The sequence below is a fragment of the Procambarus clarkii genome, chromosome 15 (genome assembly GCF_040958095.1).
Source record: "Procambarus clarkii isolate CNS0578487 chromosome 15, FALCON_Pclarkii_2.0, whole genome shotgun sequence".
NCBI classification, from domain to species: Eukaryota; Metazoa; Arthropoda; class Malacostraca; order Decapoda; family Cambaridae; genus Procambarus; species Procambarus clarkii.
Genome location: NC_091164.1, coordinates 41,979,636 through 41,995,993, shown reverse-complemented (window position 1 = coordinate 41,995,993; position 16,358 = coordinate 41,979,636). Strand labels below are relative to the sequence as shown.

General features: G+C 48.3%; 1 protein-coding gene across 1 annotated transcript in view; it reads left to right on the top strand.

Moving 5' to 3' along the window:
* Positions 1-1,311: 1,311 nt before the first annotated feature.
* Positions 1,312-16,358, top strand: part of LOC123759180 (adhesion G protein-coupled receptor L2) — a 356,308-nt gene continuing 341,261 nt past the window's right edge. Inside the window, exon 1 of the mRNA XM_069325190.1 lies at positions 1,312-1,402. Coding sequence (XP_069181291.1) covers positions 1,333-1,402 — 70 coding nt within the window. The 5' untranslated portion in view covers positions 1,312-1,332. The remainder of the gene's footprint in view (positions 1,403-16,358) is intronic.

Below are 16,358 nucleotides of genomic sequence, written 5' to 3'. Positions count from 1 at the left end.
TGGTGAGACTTATCCTTGTGGCAGCTGGTGAGACTTATCCTTGTGGCAGCTGGTGAGACTTATCCTTGTGGCAGCTGGTGAGACTTATCCTTGTGGCAGCTGGTGAGACTTATCCTTGTGGGGCTGATGAGAAATATCCTTAGGGAAGGTGGTGAGAATTATCCTTGTGGAAGCAGGTGTGAACTACTCGTGAGGCAGCAGGTGAGAATGATCCTTGCAGGAGCTGGTGAGAATAATCCTTGTGGGAGGTGGTCGGAATTATCCTTGTTTAAGCTGGTGAGAATTGTGCTTGTGTGGGCTGGTATGAATTATCCAAGTGGGAGCTGGTGAGAATTATCCAAGTGGGAGCTGGTGAGAATTATCCAAGTGGGAGCTGGTGAGAATTATCCAACTGGGAGCTGGTGAGAATTATCCAACTGGGAGCTGGTGAGAATTATCCAAGTGGGAGCTGGTGAGAATTATCCAAGTGGGAGCTGGTGAGAATTATTCTTGTTGGAGGTGGTGGGAATTACCCTTGTGGGAGCTGGTAAGAACTATCCTTGTTGGAATTAGTAGAATTATCCTTTTGGAAGCTGGGGGTGAAATATCTTTGTGTGTGCTTGCAAGAAATATCCTGTTAGGAGCTGCTGAGGATTATCCTGGTGGAAAATGGTGAGAATTATACTTAAAAATGTAACCCAATGTTGGCTTACTTAAGTAAATTATTCAAATTACGACAATTCTAAAGTCAAGTTTGTAATTCTTTATATAAAAAAAGAGCTGAACTACATTCATAGATAACTCCAACACCTATATTCGTATGATGCTCGGGTATTAACAGGAATAATACAATTTATATTTATACCCTGAACACACAGTAAACCCCACCGGTATTAGTATTCCCCATCAACACTAAACACCAAAGGAATTATAGCATAAGCGTTTGAATTATTTTGTCCTGTATTTCATCATTAAACAGACATCATTATGTCTGGTATAACTCCGAACACATAAATGATAATTTCCACGACTAAATCCATAATAAACAAATATAATGTCCATAATTACATCCTACAAATATGTTCTGATTTCCAAGACCACATCCTTAAATATACATTATTATGTCCAGTATTTAATCCCTAGTTAAGAACTAAATATCCAGTATTACACCCTAAAAATACTAGAGAATAGGACCAGAGTCATAAAGAAATATCACTATGTCCAGGGATTACATTCTAAAGAAACATTCATAAGTCCAGGGATTACATCCCAAAGAAACATCACTATGTACAGGGATTACATGCTCATATAGGATTTATATATACAGAGATACCGATCATTGAAGCCATCAAGATGAACAAGAAGAAGCTGACGGAAACACTGCTACAGCGGAACCCAACTCTCGACATTTATGACGGAACAGGTGAGTAAGGGATGGTGGGACAGGTGAGTAAGGGATGGTGGTACAGGTGAGTAAGGGATGGTGGGACAGGTGAGTAAGGGATGGTGGGACAGGTGAGTAAGGGATGGTGGAACAGGTGAGTAAGAGATGGTGGTACAGGTGAGTAACAGATGGTGGGAGAGGAGAGTAAGGGATGGTGAGACAAATGAGAAATAGATGGTAGGACAGGTGAGTAAGGGATGGTGAGACAGGTGAGTAAGGGATGGTGAGACAGGTGAGTAAGGGATGGTGAGACAGGTGAGTAAGGGATGGTAGGACAGGTGAGTAAGGGATGGTGAAAGAAGTGATGGGATCGAACTGTCGAAAACCCAACACATTTAAAATAGGTTTGTTCTGAGTGTTTTTCTTATGTTTCTTTGTAATATAACGGAGTACATTAATCAGGTGTCAGTCTAAGCATGACCTATTGTCAGGTGCGACACACGTGGTGCTGAGGTCTGACGAAGGACAAGAAATAGTTTTGGAAAAGACTGCATCATGGATATATTGGGCTATATCACGAAATACATAAGAGAGTACATTATATACAATATAATACATGTATATATGTTAAGGCACTGTACATAATATGTACAGTTATATATATAACTTGAGATACTATGACCATGAGAAAGTCGTCACTCATCCGGTGATTCCTCCCACTTAAGAATCATCCGCTTTTCCGGAATTAGTACCACTATCAGGAGACTGCGTGTTGCCTCAACGCCGACCTCTAAATATCACAGACGGTGACTTGCACAACTTTCAAGACGTCTACCATGCCGCTAGGTCCTCGCGTCCTTTTCCTTGGTGAGGGTGGAGCACACTGTAACAGTTGGGTCCAGCTGGTCACACACACACACACACACACACACACACACACACACACACACACACACACACACACACACACACACACACACACCCAACCCTCACCTCTCCTATGCACCTCCAGCCCACATTTAACCCTCACCTTGTGACCCCCTAACACCTTCCCCCATCTCCCTCTTCCCCTCTTCTACCCCAAAACCCCCACCTACCCCCGATTCCCCCCTAACTAATATACCCTCTCTTCCACTCCCAGCACCCATGCTCCATTCTCATCTCAACTCTCCGCCCTCAGTAGCCCTCTTCCCCCCAACCTCTCAACCTCTATCTGACTCTCAGTCTCACTCTATTTCTCAACCCCCCTATGCTATTCAGACCCCTAACTTTCAGACCCATTATGCCCTTCCTACCCCCCTAGATGCCCAGACCCCATTCGCCTACCAGGCACTCCCAGGCACCCCCCTAGCACCCCCCCACTCACCCCCACAGCCCCCACTTGCCCCCCAGACACCCCCCAGTTCCCCCCAGACCCCTGGTGAAAGGGGGAACTCTGACACCCGAGTTTCCAAGAAGAGTCTCAAGGTTTGGTACACCAATGCTGATGGGGTAGCCAATAAAGCAGAAGAGATAAAAGAAAGAGTTAGTGAGGCAGACCCAGACATAGTGGCAATAGTGGAAACTAAAATAAATGGCATGATCTCGGATGCAATCTTTCCAGAGGGGTACCAGGTGATAAGAAAAGAAAGGACACAGAGACAGGGAGGAGGAGTGGCACTACTAATAAAGCGGAAATGGAAGTTTGATGAGCTGGAAAATCCGGGTACCAATGAAAGCACAAGCTTCATACATGGAACTCTGACAGTGGATGGGAAGAAGATTGTAATCTTGATACTCTACAATCCCCCACCAAACAGTAGAAGGCCCAGGCAGGAGTACGAGGACAGCAACAAGACATGTATGGATGAACTGCAGAGGGCAGCAACTTTAGCGCATAGAATGAGAGCGAAGCTGCTGGTCATGGGGGACCTAAATCACGGAGAGATAGATTGGGAAACGAGGAATCCCCATGGCGGGGAGGAGACCTGGGGAGCGAAGCTGGTAGACGTTATTGACAGGAATTTCCTAACACAGCATGTGAAAGAAGATACTAGGGAAAGAGGAGGGGATACGCCCAGCCTATTAGATCTCATTATCACTCAGAATGTAGAAGACATCGAGCAGTTGGAACATGAAATACCACTAGGAGCTAGTGACCATTGTGTCCTAGCCTTTGACTACATGATGGAGCTTAAAATTGTGACCAAAGGACAAGAGGTCCGGGAAAGGAGACTTGATTACAGAAAAGGGGACTACAGAAGGATAAGGGACTACCTGGGAGAAGTGCAGTGGGAGGAAGAACTTAGAGGAAAAACAGTGCAAGGTATGATGAACCAAGTCATATTGAAATGCAAGGAGGCTGAAGATAGATTTATTCCAACAATAAAGGAAAAAAGCAGGAGGGAATATAATAACCCATGGTTTAATAGACAGTGTCAGGAAGCAAAGGTGAGAAGCAGGAGGGAGTGGAGGAAGTACAGAAGGCAAAGGACAGAGGACAACAGGATTAGATGTAACAGAGCTAGGAATGATTACATTAACATAAGACGAGTGTCGGAAAGAAATTATGAGAACGATATTGCAGTCAAAGCGAAAAAGCAACCAAAATTACTACATAGCCATATAAGAAGGAAGATGTTGGTAAATGACCAAGTGACAAGACTGAGGAAAACAGAAGGGGCATATACAGAAAGCGACAAGGAAATCTGCGAGGTACTGAATGCAAAATTCCATGGAGTGTTCACTACCGAGCCTGAGCAGCTCCCATTGTTAGAAGAGATTACCCAAGATGAAAGACTATCAGATATAGAGGTGACAGCAGAGGATGTAATGAAACAGTTGACAACACTGGATGCAAATAAAGCTGTTGGACCAGACAAAGTATCACCGTGGATACTTAAAGAGGCAGCGCAGGCTCTCAGCGTGCCTCTGGCAATGATCTTCAATGAGTCACTTATGTCGGGAGAATTGCCCAGTTGCTGGAAGGAGGCAAATGTCGTACCGATTTTCAAAAAGGGGGATAGGGAGGAGGCACTTAACTACAGACCCGTATCACTGACAAGCATCCCCTGCAAAATACTTGAAAGAATAATTAGGCTAAGACTTGTTGAGCACCTGGAGAGCATTGGGTTTGTAAACAAGCACGAACATGGGTTCTGGACAGGGAAATCATGCCTAACAAACCTTTTAGAATTCTATGATAAAGTAACAAGGATAAGGCAGGACAGAGAAGGCTGGGCAGACTGCATATTTCTTGACTGCCAAAAGGCCTTTGATACGGTACCGCACATGAGACTGCTATACAAACTTGAGAGGCAGGCAGGAGTAAGCGGAAAGGCCCTAGTATGGGTGAAGAACTACCTAACAGGAAGGAGCCAGAGGGTAATGGTAAGGGGCGAAAAGTCGGACTGGCGAACAGTAACAAGTGGAGTACCTCAAGGATCGGTGCTGGGACCAATCCTCTTTCTAATTTACGTAAATGATATGTTTACAGGAGTGGAATCATACATGTCGATGTTTGCAGATGACGCAAAATTAATGAGAAGAGTTGTGACAGACGAGGATTGTAGGATCCTCCAAGAGGACTTAAACAGGCTGCAGAGATGGTCAGAGAAATGGCTACTGGAGTTTAACACCAGTAAATGTAAAGTTATGGAAATGGGATCAGGTGACAGGAGACCAAAGGGACAGTACACAATGAAGGGGAACAGCCTACCTGTAACGATTCGAGAAAGAGACCTGGGAGTGGATGTGACACCTAATCTAACTCCTGAGGCACATATAAATAGGATAACGACAGCAGCGTACTCTACACTGGCGAAAATTAGAACTTCATTCAGAAACCTAAATGAGGAAGCTTTTAGGGCGCTTTACACTGCCTACGTGAGACCCGTCTTAGAGTATGCCGCGCCATCATGGAGCCCCCACCTGAAGAAACACATAAAGAAACTGGAGAAGGTTCAGAGGTTTGCGACGAGGCTTGTCCCAGAGCTACGAGGGATGGGATATGAAGAGCGGCTGAAGGAACTGAACCTTACGACACTAGAGAAAAGAAGGGAGAGAGGAGATATGATAGGGACATATAAAATACTCAGGGGAATTGACAAAGTGGAAATAGATAAAATGTTCACACGTAATAATAACAGAACGAGGGGACATGGGTGGAAACTGGAAACTCAGATGAGTCACAGAGATGTTAGGAAGTTTTCTTTTAGCGTGAGAGTAGTAGAAAAATGGAATGCACTTGGGGAACAGGTTGTGGAAGCAAATACTATTCATACTTTTAAAACTAGGTATGATAGGGAAATGGGACAGGAGTCATTGCTGTAAACAACCGATAGCTAGAAAGGCGGGATCCAAGAGTCAATGCTCGATCCTGCAAGCACATATAGGTGAGTACATATAGGTGAGTACACACACACACACACACACACACGCACGCACGCACGCACGCACGCACGCGCACGCACACGCACACGCACACACGCGCGTACGTGACGACTGGATGTCGACGCGATGGAGGGGAGTAGATTCCTGTTCAGTTCATTCTCCGACCAGCACTCACTGCCTCGCCCGGTGATTCTGATTGGCTAACAGAAATTCCCGCCACCGGACGAGCCACACCGTGCTGACCGTTAACGACCTTCACGGTCGTTAACCTTGTTCTTCCTGTAATATTGAAAGTATTACTATTAAATAACAATGCCTTTTTTATGCGACGCAATAACACGATAAAGCATTCCATAACAGAAGTGAGTAAGAGTTTGTGGTACAGGTGAGTAACGGATGGTAGGAGAGGTGAGTAGGGTATGGTGGGGCACGTGAGTAGGAGATGGTGTGACAGGCGAGTAAAGATACTGGGAAAGGTGTGTGTGGGTTGCTAGGACAGGAGAGTGTGGGTTGCTAGGACAGGAGAGTGTTGGTTGCTAGGACAGGAGAGTGTGGGTTGCCAGGACAGGCGAGTGTTGGTTGCTAGGACAGGAGTGTGTGGGTTGCTAGGACAGGAGAGTGTGGGTTGCTAGGACAGGAGAGTGTGGGTTGCTGGGACAGGGGAGTGTGGGTTGCTGGGACAGGGGAGTGTGGGTTGCTGGGACAGGAGAGTGTGGGTTGCTGGGACAGGTGAGTGTGGGTTGGAGGTATAACTGGGTGTGGGTTGCTAGGACAGGTTAGTGTGTGTTGCTGGGATAGGCGAGAATAAGGTGCAAGGACCGGTGAGTGTAGGTTGCTAGGGCAGGCGAGAGTGGGTTGCTAGAAAAGATGAGTGTGGGTTGCTAGGACAGGCGAGTGTGGGTTGCTAGGACAGGGAGTGTGGGTTGCTGGGGCAGGCGAGTATTGGGTTGCTAGGACAGGGAGTGTGGGTTGCTAGGACTGGCGAGAGTAGGTTGCTAGGACATTTGAGTGTGTGTTGCTGGGACAGGTGAGTGTGGGTTGCTTGGACTGGCGAGAGTAGGTTGCTAGGACATTTGAGTGTGTTGCTGGGACAGGTGAGTGTGGGTTGCTAGGACAGGCGAGTGGGCGTTGCTAGGTTTGTTAAGTGCTCATTGCTGGGACAGGACAGTGTTGGTTGCTAGGACAGGGAGTGTGGGTTGCTAGGACAGGCGAATGTCGGTTGCTATTACAGGTGAGTGTAGGTTGCTAGGACAGCTGGTGAGTGTGGGTTGCTAGGACAGGTGAGTGTGGGTTGCTAGAACAGGAAGTGTGGGCTGCTAGGACAAGCGAGTGTGGGTTGCTAGGAAAGGTGAATGTGAGTTGTAAATAGAGGTGAGTGTGGGTTGCTAGGACAAATGGTGAGTGTGGGTTTCTAGGACAGATCAGTGTGGGTTGCTTGGAAAATTAAGTGTGGAATGCTAGGACACGTAAGTGTGGGTTGCTAGGACAGGGAGTGTGGGTTGCTAGGTCAGGCGAGTGTAAGTTGCTTAGACAGGGAGTATGGGTTGCTAGGACAGGTGAGTGTGGATTGCTAGGACAAGGAGTGTAGGTTGCTACGACAGGCGATTGTGGGTTGCTAGAACAGAGAGTGTGAGTTGGAAGGACAGGCGAGTGTGGGTTCCGAGGAGAGGTGAGTGTGGGTTGCTACGTCAGGTGAGTGTGGGTTGCTAGGACAGACGAGTGTGAGTTGATAGGACAGTTAATTGTTGATTGCTATGAGAGACGAGTGAGGGTTGCTTGGACAGGGAGTTAGGGTTACTAGGACAGGCGAATGTGGTTGTTAGGAAAGGAAGTGTGGGTTGCTAGGACAGGTGATTGTGGGATGCTTTGACAGGTGAGTGTGGGTTGCTAGGACAGGCGAGTGTGGGATGCTAGGACAGTTAGGTGTGGATTGCTGGGACAGGTGAGTGTGGGTTGCTAGGACTGGCGAGTGTGGGTTGTTATAACATTTGAGTGTGGGTGGCTAGAAAAGGCGATTGTGCGTTGCTATGACAAGCGAGTGTGGGTTGGTAGGAGAGGTGAGTGTGGTTTGCTAGGAAGGTTAAGTGTGGAATGCTAGGATAGGTGAGTTTGGGTTGCTAGGATTGGAAAGTGTGGGTTGCTAGGACATTTGAGTGTGGGTTGATAGAACTGGCGAGTATCCGATGCTATGACAAGCGAGTGTGGATTGCTAGGAGAGGCGAGTGTGGGTTGCTATTACAAGTGAGTGTGGGTTACTAGGACAGGTGAGTGTGGGTTTCTAGGGTAGGCGAGTGTGGATTGCTTGGATTATTAAGTGTGAATTGCTGAGGCAGGTGAATGTAGGTTACTAAGACATGGAGTGTGGGTTGCTAGAACAGGGAGTGTGGGTTGCTAGGACAATCGAGTGTGGGTTGCTGTGACAGGTTAGCGTGAGTTGCTGGTACAGCAGGGTGTGGGTTGCTCGGACAGGTGAGTGTAGGTTACTAGGACAGATGAGTGTGGGTTACTAGGACAGATGAGTGTGAGTTGCTGGGACAGTTTAGTAAGTTTAGCTAGGACAGGTTAGCGTATGTTGCTAGGATAGGCGATAATATGTTGCTAGGACCTGTGAGTGTGATTTGCTAGGACAGGCTACTGTGGGTTGCTAGAATAGGCGAGTGTGGGTTTCTAGGACAGGCGAGTGTGGTTGCTAGGACAAGCGGTTGTGGGTTGGAAGGACAGGTGAGTGTGGGTTGCTAGGACAGACGAGTGTGGGTTACTAGGACAGTTAATTGTGGATTGCTATGACAAGCGAGTGTGGATTGCTATGACAAGCGAGTGTGGGTAGCTTGGACAGGGAGTGTGGGTTGCTAGGACCGATGAGTGTGGGTTGGTAAAACAGGGAGTGTGGGTTGCTAGGACCGATGAGTGTGGGTTGGTAAAACAGGGAGTGTGGGTTGCTAGGACAGGCGAGTGTGGGTTGCTACGACAGGCGAGTGCGGGTTGCTAAGACAGGTGAGTGTGGGTTGCAAGGACAGGCGAGTGTGGGTTGCTAGGACAGTTAAGTGTGGGTTGCTAGAATAGGCGAGTGTGCGTTGCTATGACAAGCAAGTGTGGGTTGCTAGGACAGGTGAGTGTGGGTTGCTATTACAGGTGAGTGTGGGTTTCAAGGAGAGGCGAGTGTGGGTTGCTAGGACAGGAGAGTGTGGGTTGCTAGGAGAGGGAGTGTTGGTTGCTAGGACAGGCGAGTGTAAGTTGCTACGACAGGTGAGTGTGGGTTGCAAGGACAGAGGAGTGGGGGTTGCTAGGACAGTTAAGTGTCGATTGCTGAGAGAGGCGAGTGCGGGTTGCTAGGACAGGCGAGTGTGGGCTGCTATTACAGGCGAGTGTGGGTTTCTAGGACAGGCAAGTGTGGGTTGCTAAGACAGAGAGTTAGGGTTTCTAGGACAGGCGAATGTGGTTGCTAGGACAGATGAGTGTGGGTTGCTATGACAAGTGAGTGTGGGTTGCTAGGACAGGCGAGTGTGGGTTGTTAGGACAATCGAGTGTGGGTTGCTGGGACAGGTGAGCGTGAGTGGCTGGGACAGGTTAGCGTATGTTGCTTGGATAGGCGATATGTTGCTAGGACCGGTGAGTGTGGGTTGCTAGGACAGTCTACTGTGGGTTGCTAGGATAGGCGAGAGTGGGTTGCTAGGACAGCGAGTGTTGGTTGCTAGGACAGGCGAGTGTAGTTGCTAGGACAGGTGATTGTGGGTTGCTAGGACAGGTGAGTGTGGGTTGCAAGGAAAGGTGAGTGTGGGTTGCTAGGATTATTAAGTGTGAATTGCTGAGACAGGTGGGTTTTGGTTGGTAGGACAGGGAGTGTGGGTTGCTGGGACAGGCGAGTTTAGGTTGCTAGGACAGGCAAGTGTGGGTTGTTATTACAGGTGAGTGTGGGTTGCTAGGACAGGGGAGTGTGGGTCTCTGTGGGTTGGTAGGACAGGCGAGTGTGGGTTGCTATTTCAGGTGAGTGTGGGTTGCTAGGACAGGAAGTGTGGGTTTCGAGGACAGGCGAGTGTGGGAGGCAAGGACAGTTAACTGTGGGGTGCTAGGACAGGTGAGTGTGGGTTGTTAGGACAGGCGAGTGTGGGTTGCTAGGACAGTTTCGTGTTGATTGCTAGGACAGGTGAGTGTGGGTTGCTAGGACTGGCGAGTGTGGGTTGCTAGGACTTTGAGTGTGGGTTGCTAGAACCGGCGAGTATGCGATGCTATGACAAGCGAGTGTGGATTGCTAGGAAAGGCGAGTATGGGTTGCTATTAGCAGTGAGTGAGGGTTACTAGGACAGGTCAATGTGGGTGTCTAGGAAAGGCGAGTGTGGGTTGCTAGGATTATTATGTGTGCATTGCTGATGCAGGTGAATGTGGGTTGCTAGGACAGGGAGTGTGGGTCGTTAGGACAATCGAGTGTGGGATGCTGGGACTGGTGAGCGCTAGTGGCTGGTACAGCACGGTATGGGTTGCTCGGAGAGGTGAGATGGGTTACTAGGACAGGTGAGTGTGGGTTGCTAGGACATGTGAATATGAGTTGCTGGGACAGGTTAGTAAGTGTCGCTAGGACAGGTTAGCGTATGTTGCTATGATAGGTGATAATATGTTGCTAGGACCGGTGAGTGTGGGTTGCTAGGACAGGCTACTGTGGGTTGCTAGGATAGGCGAGTGTGGGTTGCTACGACAGCGAGTGTGGGTTGCTAGGACAGGGGAGTGTGGTTGCTAGGACAGGCGATTGTGAGTTGCTAGGACAAGTGAATGTGGGTTGTAAGGAAAGGCGAGTGTGGGTTGCTAGGATTATTAGGTGTGAATTGCTGAGACAGGTAAGTGTGGGTTGCAAGGACAGGTAGTGTGGGTTGCTAGGACAGGCGAGTTTAGGTTGCTAGGACAGGAGATTGTGGGTTAGTATTACAGGTGTGTGTGGGTTGCTAAGACAGGCGAGTGTGCGCTGCTGGGACAGGTGAGTTTAGATTGCTAGGACAGGTGAGTTTAGATTGCTAGGACAGGCGAGTGTGGGTTACTATTACAGGTGTGTGTGGGTTTCAAGGACAGGGGAGTGTGGGTTTCAAGGACAGATGAGTGTGGGTTGCTAGGACATTGAGTGTGGGTTGCTAGGACAGGCGAGTGTGTGTTGCTGGGACAGACGAGTGTGGGTTGCTGGGTCACGTAAGTATGGGTTGCTTGGACAGGTGGATATGGGTTGCTAGGACAGGGAGTGTGGGTTGCTAGGACAGGGGAGTGTGGGTGCCTAGAATTGGCGGGTGTGCGTTGCTATGACAAGCGAGTGTGAGTTGCTAGGACTGGTGAGTGTGGGGTGCTAGGACAGGCGATAGTGTGTTGCTAGGAGAGGCAAGGGTGAGTTTCAGGGACAGGTGATTGTGGATTGGTAGGATAGGTAGGTGTTGGTTGCTAGGACAGGTGAGTGTTAGTTGCTAGGACAGGTGAGTGTGGGTTGCTAGGGGCAGAGAGTGTGCGTTGCTTGGACAGGTGAATATGAGTAGCTAGGAGAGGGAGTTTGAATTTCTAGAACAAGCGACTGTGGGTTGCTAGGACAGGCGAGTGGGGTTTGCTAGGACAGGTGAAAGTCAGTTGCTAGGAAAGGCCACTGTGGGTTGCTAGGACAGGCGAATGTGGGTTGATAGGACATGCGAGAATGTATTGCTATGACAGCTGTGTTTGGTTTGCTTGGTCAGGCTGGTGTTGATTGCTAGGACAGGTGAGTGTAGGTTTCTAGGATAGGAATGTTTGGGTTGCTAGGACAGTTAAGTATCGGATGCTATAACAGGTAAGATTGGGTTGCTAGAACAGGTGAGTGTGGGTTGGTAGGACAGGGGAGTGTGGATTGCTAGGAGAGGCAAGTGCAATTGCTAGGACTGGGAAGTGTTTGTTGCTAGGACAGGGAGTGTGGATTACTAGGACAGGCGAGTGTAGTTGCTAGGACAGGCGAGTGTGGGTAGCGAGAACAAGTGAGTGTGGGTTGCTAGGACAAGAAGTGTTGGTTGTTAGGACAGACGAGTGTAGGTTGCTAGGACAGGCGAGCGTGGGTTCCAAGGACAGGTGAGTGTGGGTTGCTAGGACAGAGAGTGTAGGTTGCTAGGGTAGGCGAGTGTAGGTTGCTAGGACAGAGAATCTGGGTTGCTAGGACAAGGGAGTGTGGGTTGCTAGGACAGGGAGTGTGGGTTAATAGGATAGGCGAGTGTGGGTTGCTAGGACAGACAAGTGTGGGTTGCTACGACAGGTGAGTGTGGGGTGCTAGTACAGGCCAGTGCTGGTAGCTGGGATAGGTGAACGTGGGTTGCTAGGACAGGTGAGTGTGGGTTAGTAGGACAGGTAGTGTGAGATGCTAGGACAGACGTGTGTGGGTTGCTAGGACAGTTAAGTGTGGATTGCTAGGACAGGCGAGAGGTGGATGCTAAGACAAGGAGTGTGCGTTGCTAGGGCAGGCGAGTGTAGGTTGCTAGGACATGAAGTGTGGGTTGCTAGGACGGGCGAGTGTGAGTTTCTAGGACAGATGAGTTTGGGTTTCTAGGACAGATGAGTATGTGTTGCTGGGACAATTAAGTGTGGAATGCTAGGACACGTAAGTGTGGGTTGCTAGGACAGGAAGTGAGAGTTGCTAGGACAGGCAAGTTTGGGTTGCGAGGAAAGGTGATTGTGGGTTGCTAGGACAGGCGAGTGTGGTTTGCTAGGACAGGTGAGTGTGGGTTGCTAGGACAGACGAGTGTGGTTTGCTAGGACAGTTAATTGTTGATTGCAAGGACAGGCGAGTGAGGGTTGCTTGGACAGGCGAATGTGGTTGCTAGGAAAGGAACTGTGGGTTGCTAGGACAGATGAGTGTAGGATGCTATAACAGGTGAGTGTTTGTTGCTATGACATGCGAGTGTGGGTTGCTAGGAAAGGCGAGTGTGGGTTGCTATTACAAGTGAGTGTGGGTTGCTATTACAAGTGAGTGTGGGTTACTAGGCCAGTTGAGTGTGGGTTGCTAGAGCAGAGAGTGTAGGTTGCTTGGACAGGCGAGTGGGGTTTGCTAGGACAGGTGAAAGTGAGTTGCTAGGAAAGGCCACTGTGGGTTGCTAGGACAGGCGAAAGTGGGTTGCTAGGACAGGCGAGAATGGATTGGTATAACAGCTGTGTTTGGTTTGCTAGATTAGGCTGGTGTTGATTGCTAGGACAGGTGAGTGTAGGTTTCTAGGAGAGGAAAGTGTGGGTTGCTAGGACAGTTAAGTGTCGGATGCTATAACAGGTAAGTGTGGGTTGCTAGAACAGGCGAGTGTGGGTTGGTAGGACAGGTGGGTGTGAGTGGCTAGGAAAGGTTAGTGTGAGATGCTAGGACAGGCGAGTGTGGGTTGCTAGGACAGGTAAGTGAGGGTTGCTAGGACAGGTGATTGTGTTTCTAGGACAGGCTATTGTGGGTTGCTAGGACATCTCAGGAAACCATTTTTTTTTAAACCAAGGTTCCACAACGTTCCTGGAAAATGTTAGAAAGGAGTCAAAAGGTTTGTTTTCACTCATTAGATCGGTTATTTTCTGTGTTTTTAAATAGGTTTCCAAAACATATAACCAAAACCAACGTACATAACCCTAATTTGAAACTTTGTGACACCTTTTGTTCCCTAATTTGAAACTTTATGACACCTTTCATACCCTAATTTGAAACTTTGTGACACCTTTTATAAAGTGTTCCACACTGCAGTCTTAATGTTAAAATAAAATGAAATAGGAAATGTAAAAAATAAAAATATGTTTCTACATTTAGTAAAATAAAAACGGATCATAATAAAGGTTGGTTCATCATTTTTATTCATTTTTCATTTGTAGTAGTGTGGTGTAGTGACCTGGTTTAGTAGCTTTGTGTAGTAGTCAGGTGTAGTAGCGGGGTGTAGTGGCGTGGTGTAGCCGGCTGGTGTAGTGGCATGGTGTATTTGCATGGTTTAGTTGCTTAGTGTAGTACGTGCTGTAGTGGCATGGTGTAGTAGCCTTGTGTAGTTGCCTGGTGTAGTTGCCTGGTGTAGTTGCGTTGTGTATGGCCTGGTGTAGTAGCCTGGTGTAGTAGCGTGGTGTAGTGGCCTGGTGAAGTAGTGTGGTGTAGTAGTGTGGTGTAGTAGCATGGTGTAGTAGCATGGTGTAGTAGCATGGTGTAGTAGCGTGGTGTAGTAGTGTGGTGTAGTAGCATGGTGTAGTGGCCTGGTGTAGTAGTGTGGTGTAGTAGTGTGGTGTAGTAGCATGGTGTAGTAGCGTGGTGTAGTCGCGTGGTGTAGCCGGCTGGTGTAGTGGCATGGTGTAGTAGCATGGTGTAGTAGCGTGGTGTAGTAGTGTGGTGTAGTAGCGTGGTGTAGTAGCATGGTGTAGTAGCGTGGTGTAGTAGTATGGTGTAATAGTGTGGTGTAGTAGCATGGTGTAGTAGCATAGTGTAGTAGCATGGTGTAGTAGTGTGGTGTAGTAGTGTGGTGTAGTAGCATGGTGTAGTAGCATGGTGTAGTAGCATGGTGTAGTAGCATGGTGTAGTAGCATGGTGTAGTAGTGTGGTGTAGTAGTGTGGTGTAGTAGCATGGTGTAGTAGCATGGTGTAGTAGCATGGTGTAGTAGTGTGGTGAGGTAGTGTGGTGTAGTAGCATGGTGTAGTAGCATGGTGTAGTAGCATTGTGTAGTAGCGTGGTGTAGTAGCGTGGTGTAGTAGTGTGGTGTAGTAGTGTGGTGTAGTAGTGTGGTGTAGTAGTGTGGTGTAGTAGTGTGGTATTGTAGCATGGTGTAGTAGCATGGTGTAGTAGTGTGGTGTAGTAGTGTGGTGTAGTAGCATGGTGTAGTAGCATGGTGTAGAAGTGTGGTGTAGTAGTGTGGTGTAGTAGCATGGTGTAGTAGCGTGGTGTAGTAGCATGGTGTAGTAGTGTGGTGTAGAAGTGTGGTGTAGTAGCATGGTGTAGTAGCATGGTGTAGTAGTGTGGTGTAGTAGCGTGGTGTAGTAGCGTGGTGTAGTAGCATGGTGTAGTAGCATGGTGTAGTAGCATGGTGTAGTAGCATGGTGTAGTAGCATGGTGTAGTAAAATGGTGTAGTAGCGTGGTGTAGTAGTGTGGTGTAGTAGCATGGTGTAGTAGCATGGTGTAGTAGCCTGGTGTAGTAGTGTGGTGTAGTAGCATGGTGTAGTAGCATGGTGTAGTAGTGTGGTGTAGTAGCATTATGTAGTAGCCTGGTGTAGTAGCCTGGTGTAGTAGCATGGTGTAGTAGCGTGGTGTAGTAGCGTGGTGTAGTAGTGTGGTGTAGTAGCCTGGTGTAGTAGCATGCTGTAGTAGTGTGGTGTAGTAGCATGGTGTAGTAGCGTGGTGTAGTAGCATGGTGTAGTAGTGTGGTGTAGTAGCATGGTGTAGTGGCGTGGTATAGTAGTGTGGTGTAGTAGCCTGGTGTAGTAGCGTGGTGTAGTAGCATGGTGTAGTAGTGTGGTGTAGTAGCATGGTGTAGTAGCCTGGTGTAGTAGCGTGGTGTAGTAGCATGGTGTAGTAGTGTGGTGTAGTAGCATGGTGTAGTAGCGTGGTATAGTAGCGTGGTGTAGTAGCCTGGTGTAGTAGCATGGTGTAGTAGCGTGGTGTAGTAGCGTGGTGTAGTAGCATGGTGTAGTAGTGTTGTGTAGTAGCATGGTGTAGTAGCATGGTGTAGTAGCGTGGTGTAGTAGCGTGGTGTAGTAGTGTGGTGTAGTAGTGTGGTGTAGTAGCCTGGTGAAGTAGCCTGCTGTAGTAGTGTGGTGTAGTAGCATGGTGTAGTAGCATGGTGTAGTAGTGTGGTGTAGTAGAGTGGTGTAGTAGCATGGTGTAGTAGCCTGGTGTAGCAGTGTGGTGTAGTAGCATGGTGTAGTAGCATGGTGTAGTAGCGTGGTGTAGTAGTGTGGTGTAGTAGCATGGTGTAGTAGCATGGTGTAGTAGCCTGGTGTAGTAGTGTGGTGTAGTAGCATGGTGTAGTAGCATGGTGTAGTAGCCTGGTGTAGTAGTGTGGTGTAGTAGCATGGTGTAGTAGCATGGTGTAGTAGTGTGGTGTAGTAGTGTGGTGTAGTAGCATGGTGTAGTAGCGTGGTGTAGTAGCATGGTGTAGTAGTGTGGTGTAGAAGTGTGGTGTAGTAGCATGGTGTAGTAGCATGGTGTAGTAGTGTGGTGTAGTAGCGTGGTGTAGTAGCGTGGTGTAGTAGCGTGGTGTAGTAGCGTGGTGTAGTAGCATGGTGTAGTAGCATGGTGTAGTAGCATGGTGTAGTAGCATGGTGTAGTAGCATGGTGTAGTAGCATGGTGTAGTAGCATGGTGTAGTAGCGTGGTGTAGTAGTGTGGTGTAGTAGCATGGTGTAGTAGCATGGTGTAGTAGCCTGGTGTAGTAGTGTGGTGTAGTAGCATGGTGTAGTAGCATGGTGTAGTAGTGTGGTGTAGAAGCATTATGTAGTAGCCTGGTGTAGTAGCCTGGTGTAGTAGCATGGTGTAGTAGCGTGGTGTAGTAGCGTGGTGTAGTAGTGTGGTGTAGTAGCCTGGTGTAGTAGCATGCTGTAGTAGTGTGGTGTAGTAGCATGGTGTAGTAGCATGGTGTAGTAGCATGGTGTAGTAGCGTGGTGTAGTAGCATGGTGTAGTAGTGTGGTGTAGTAGCATG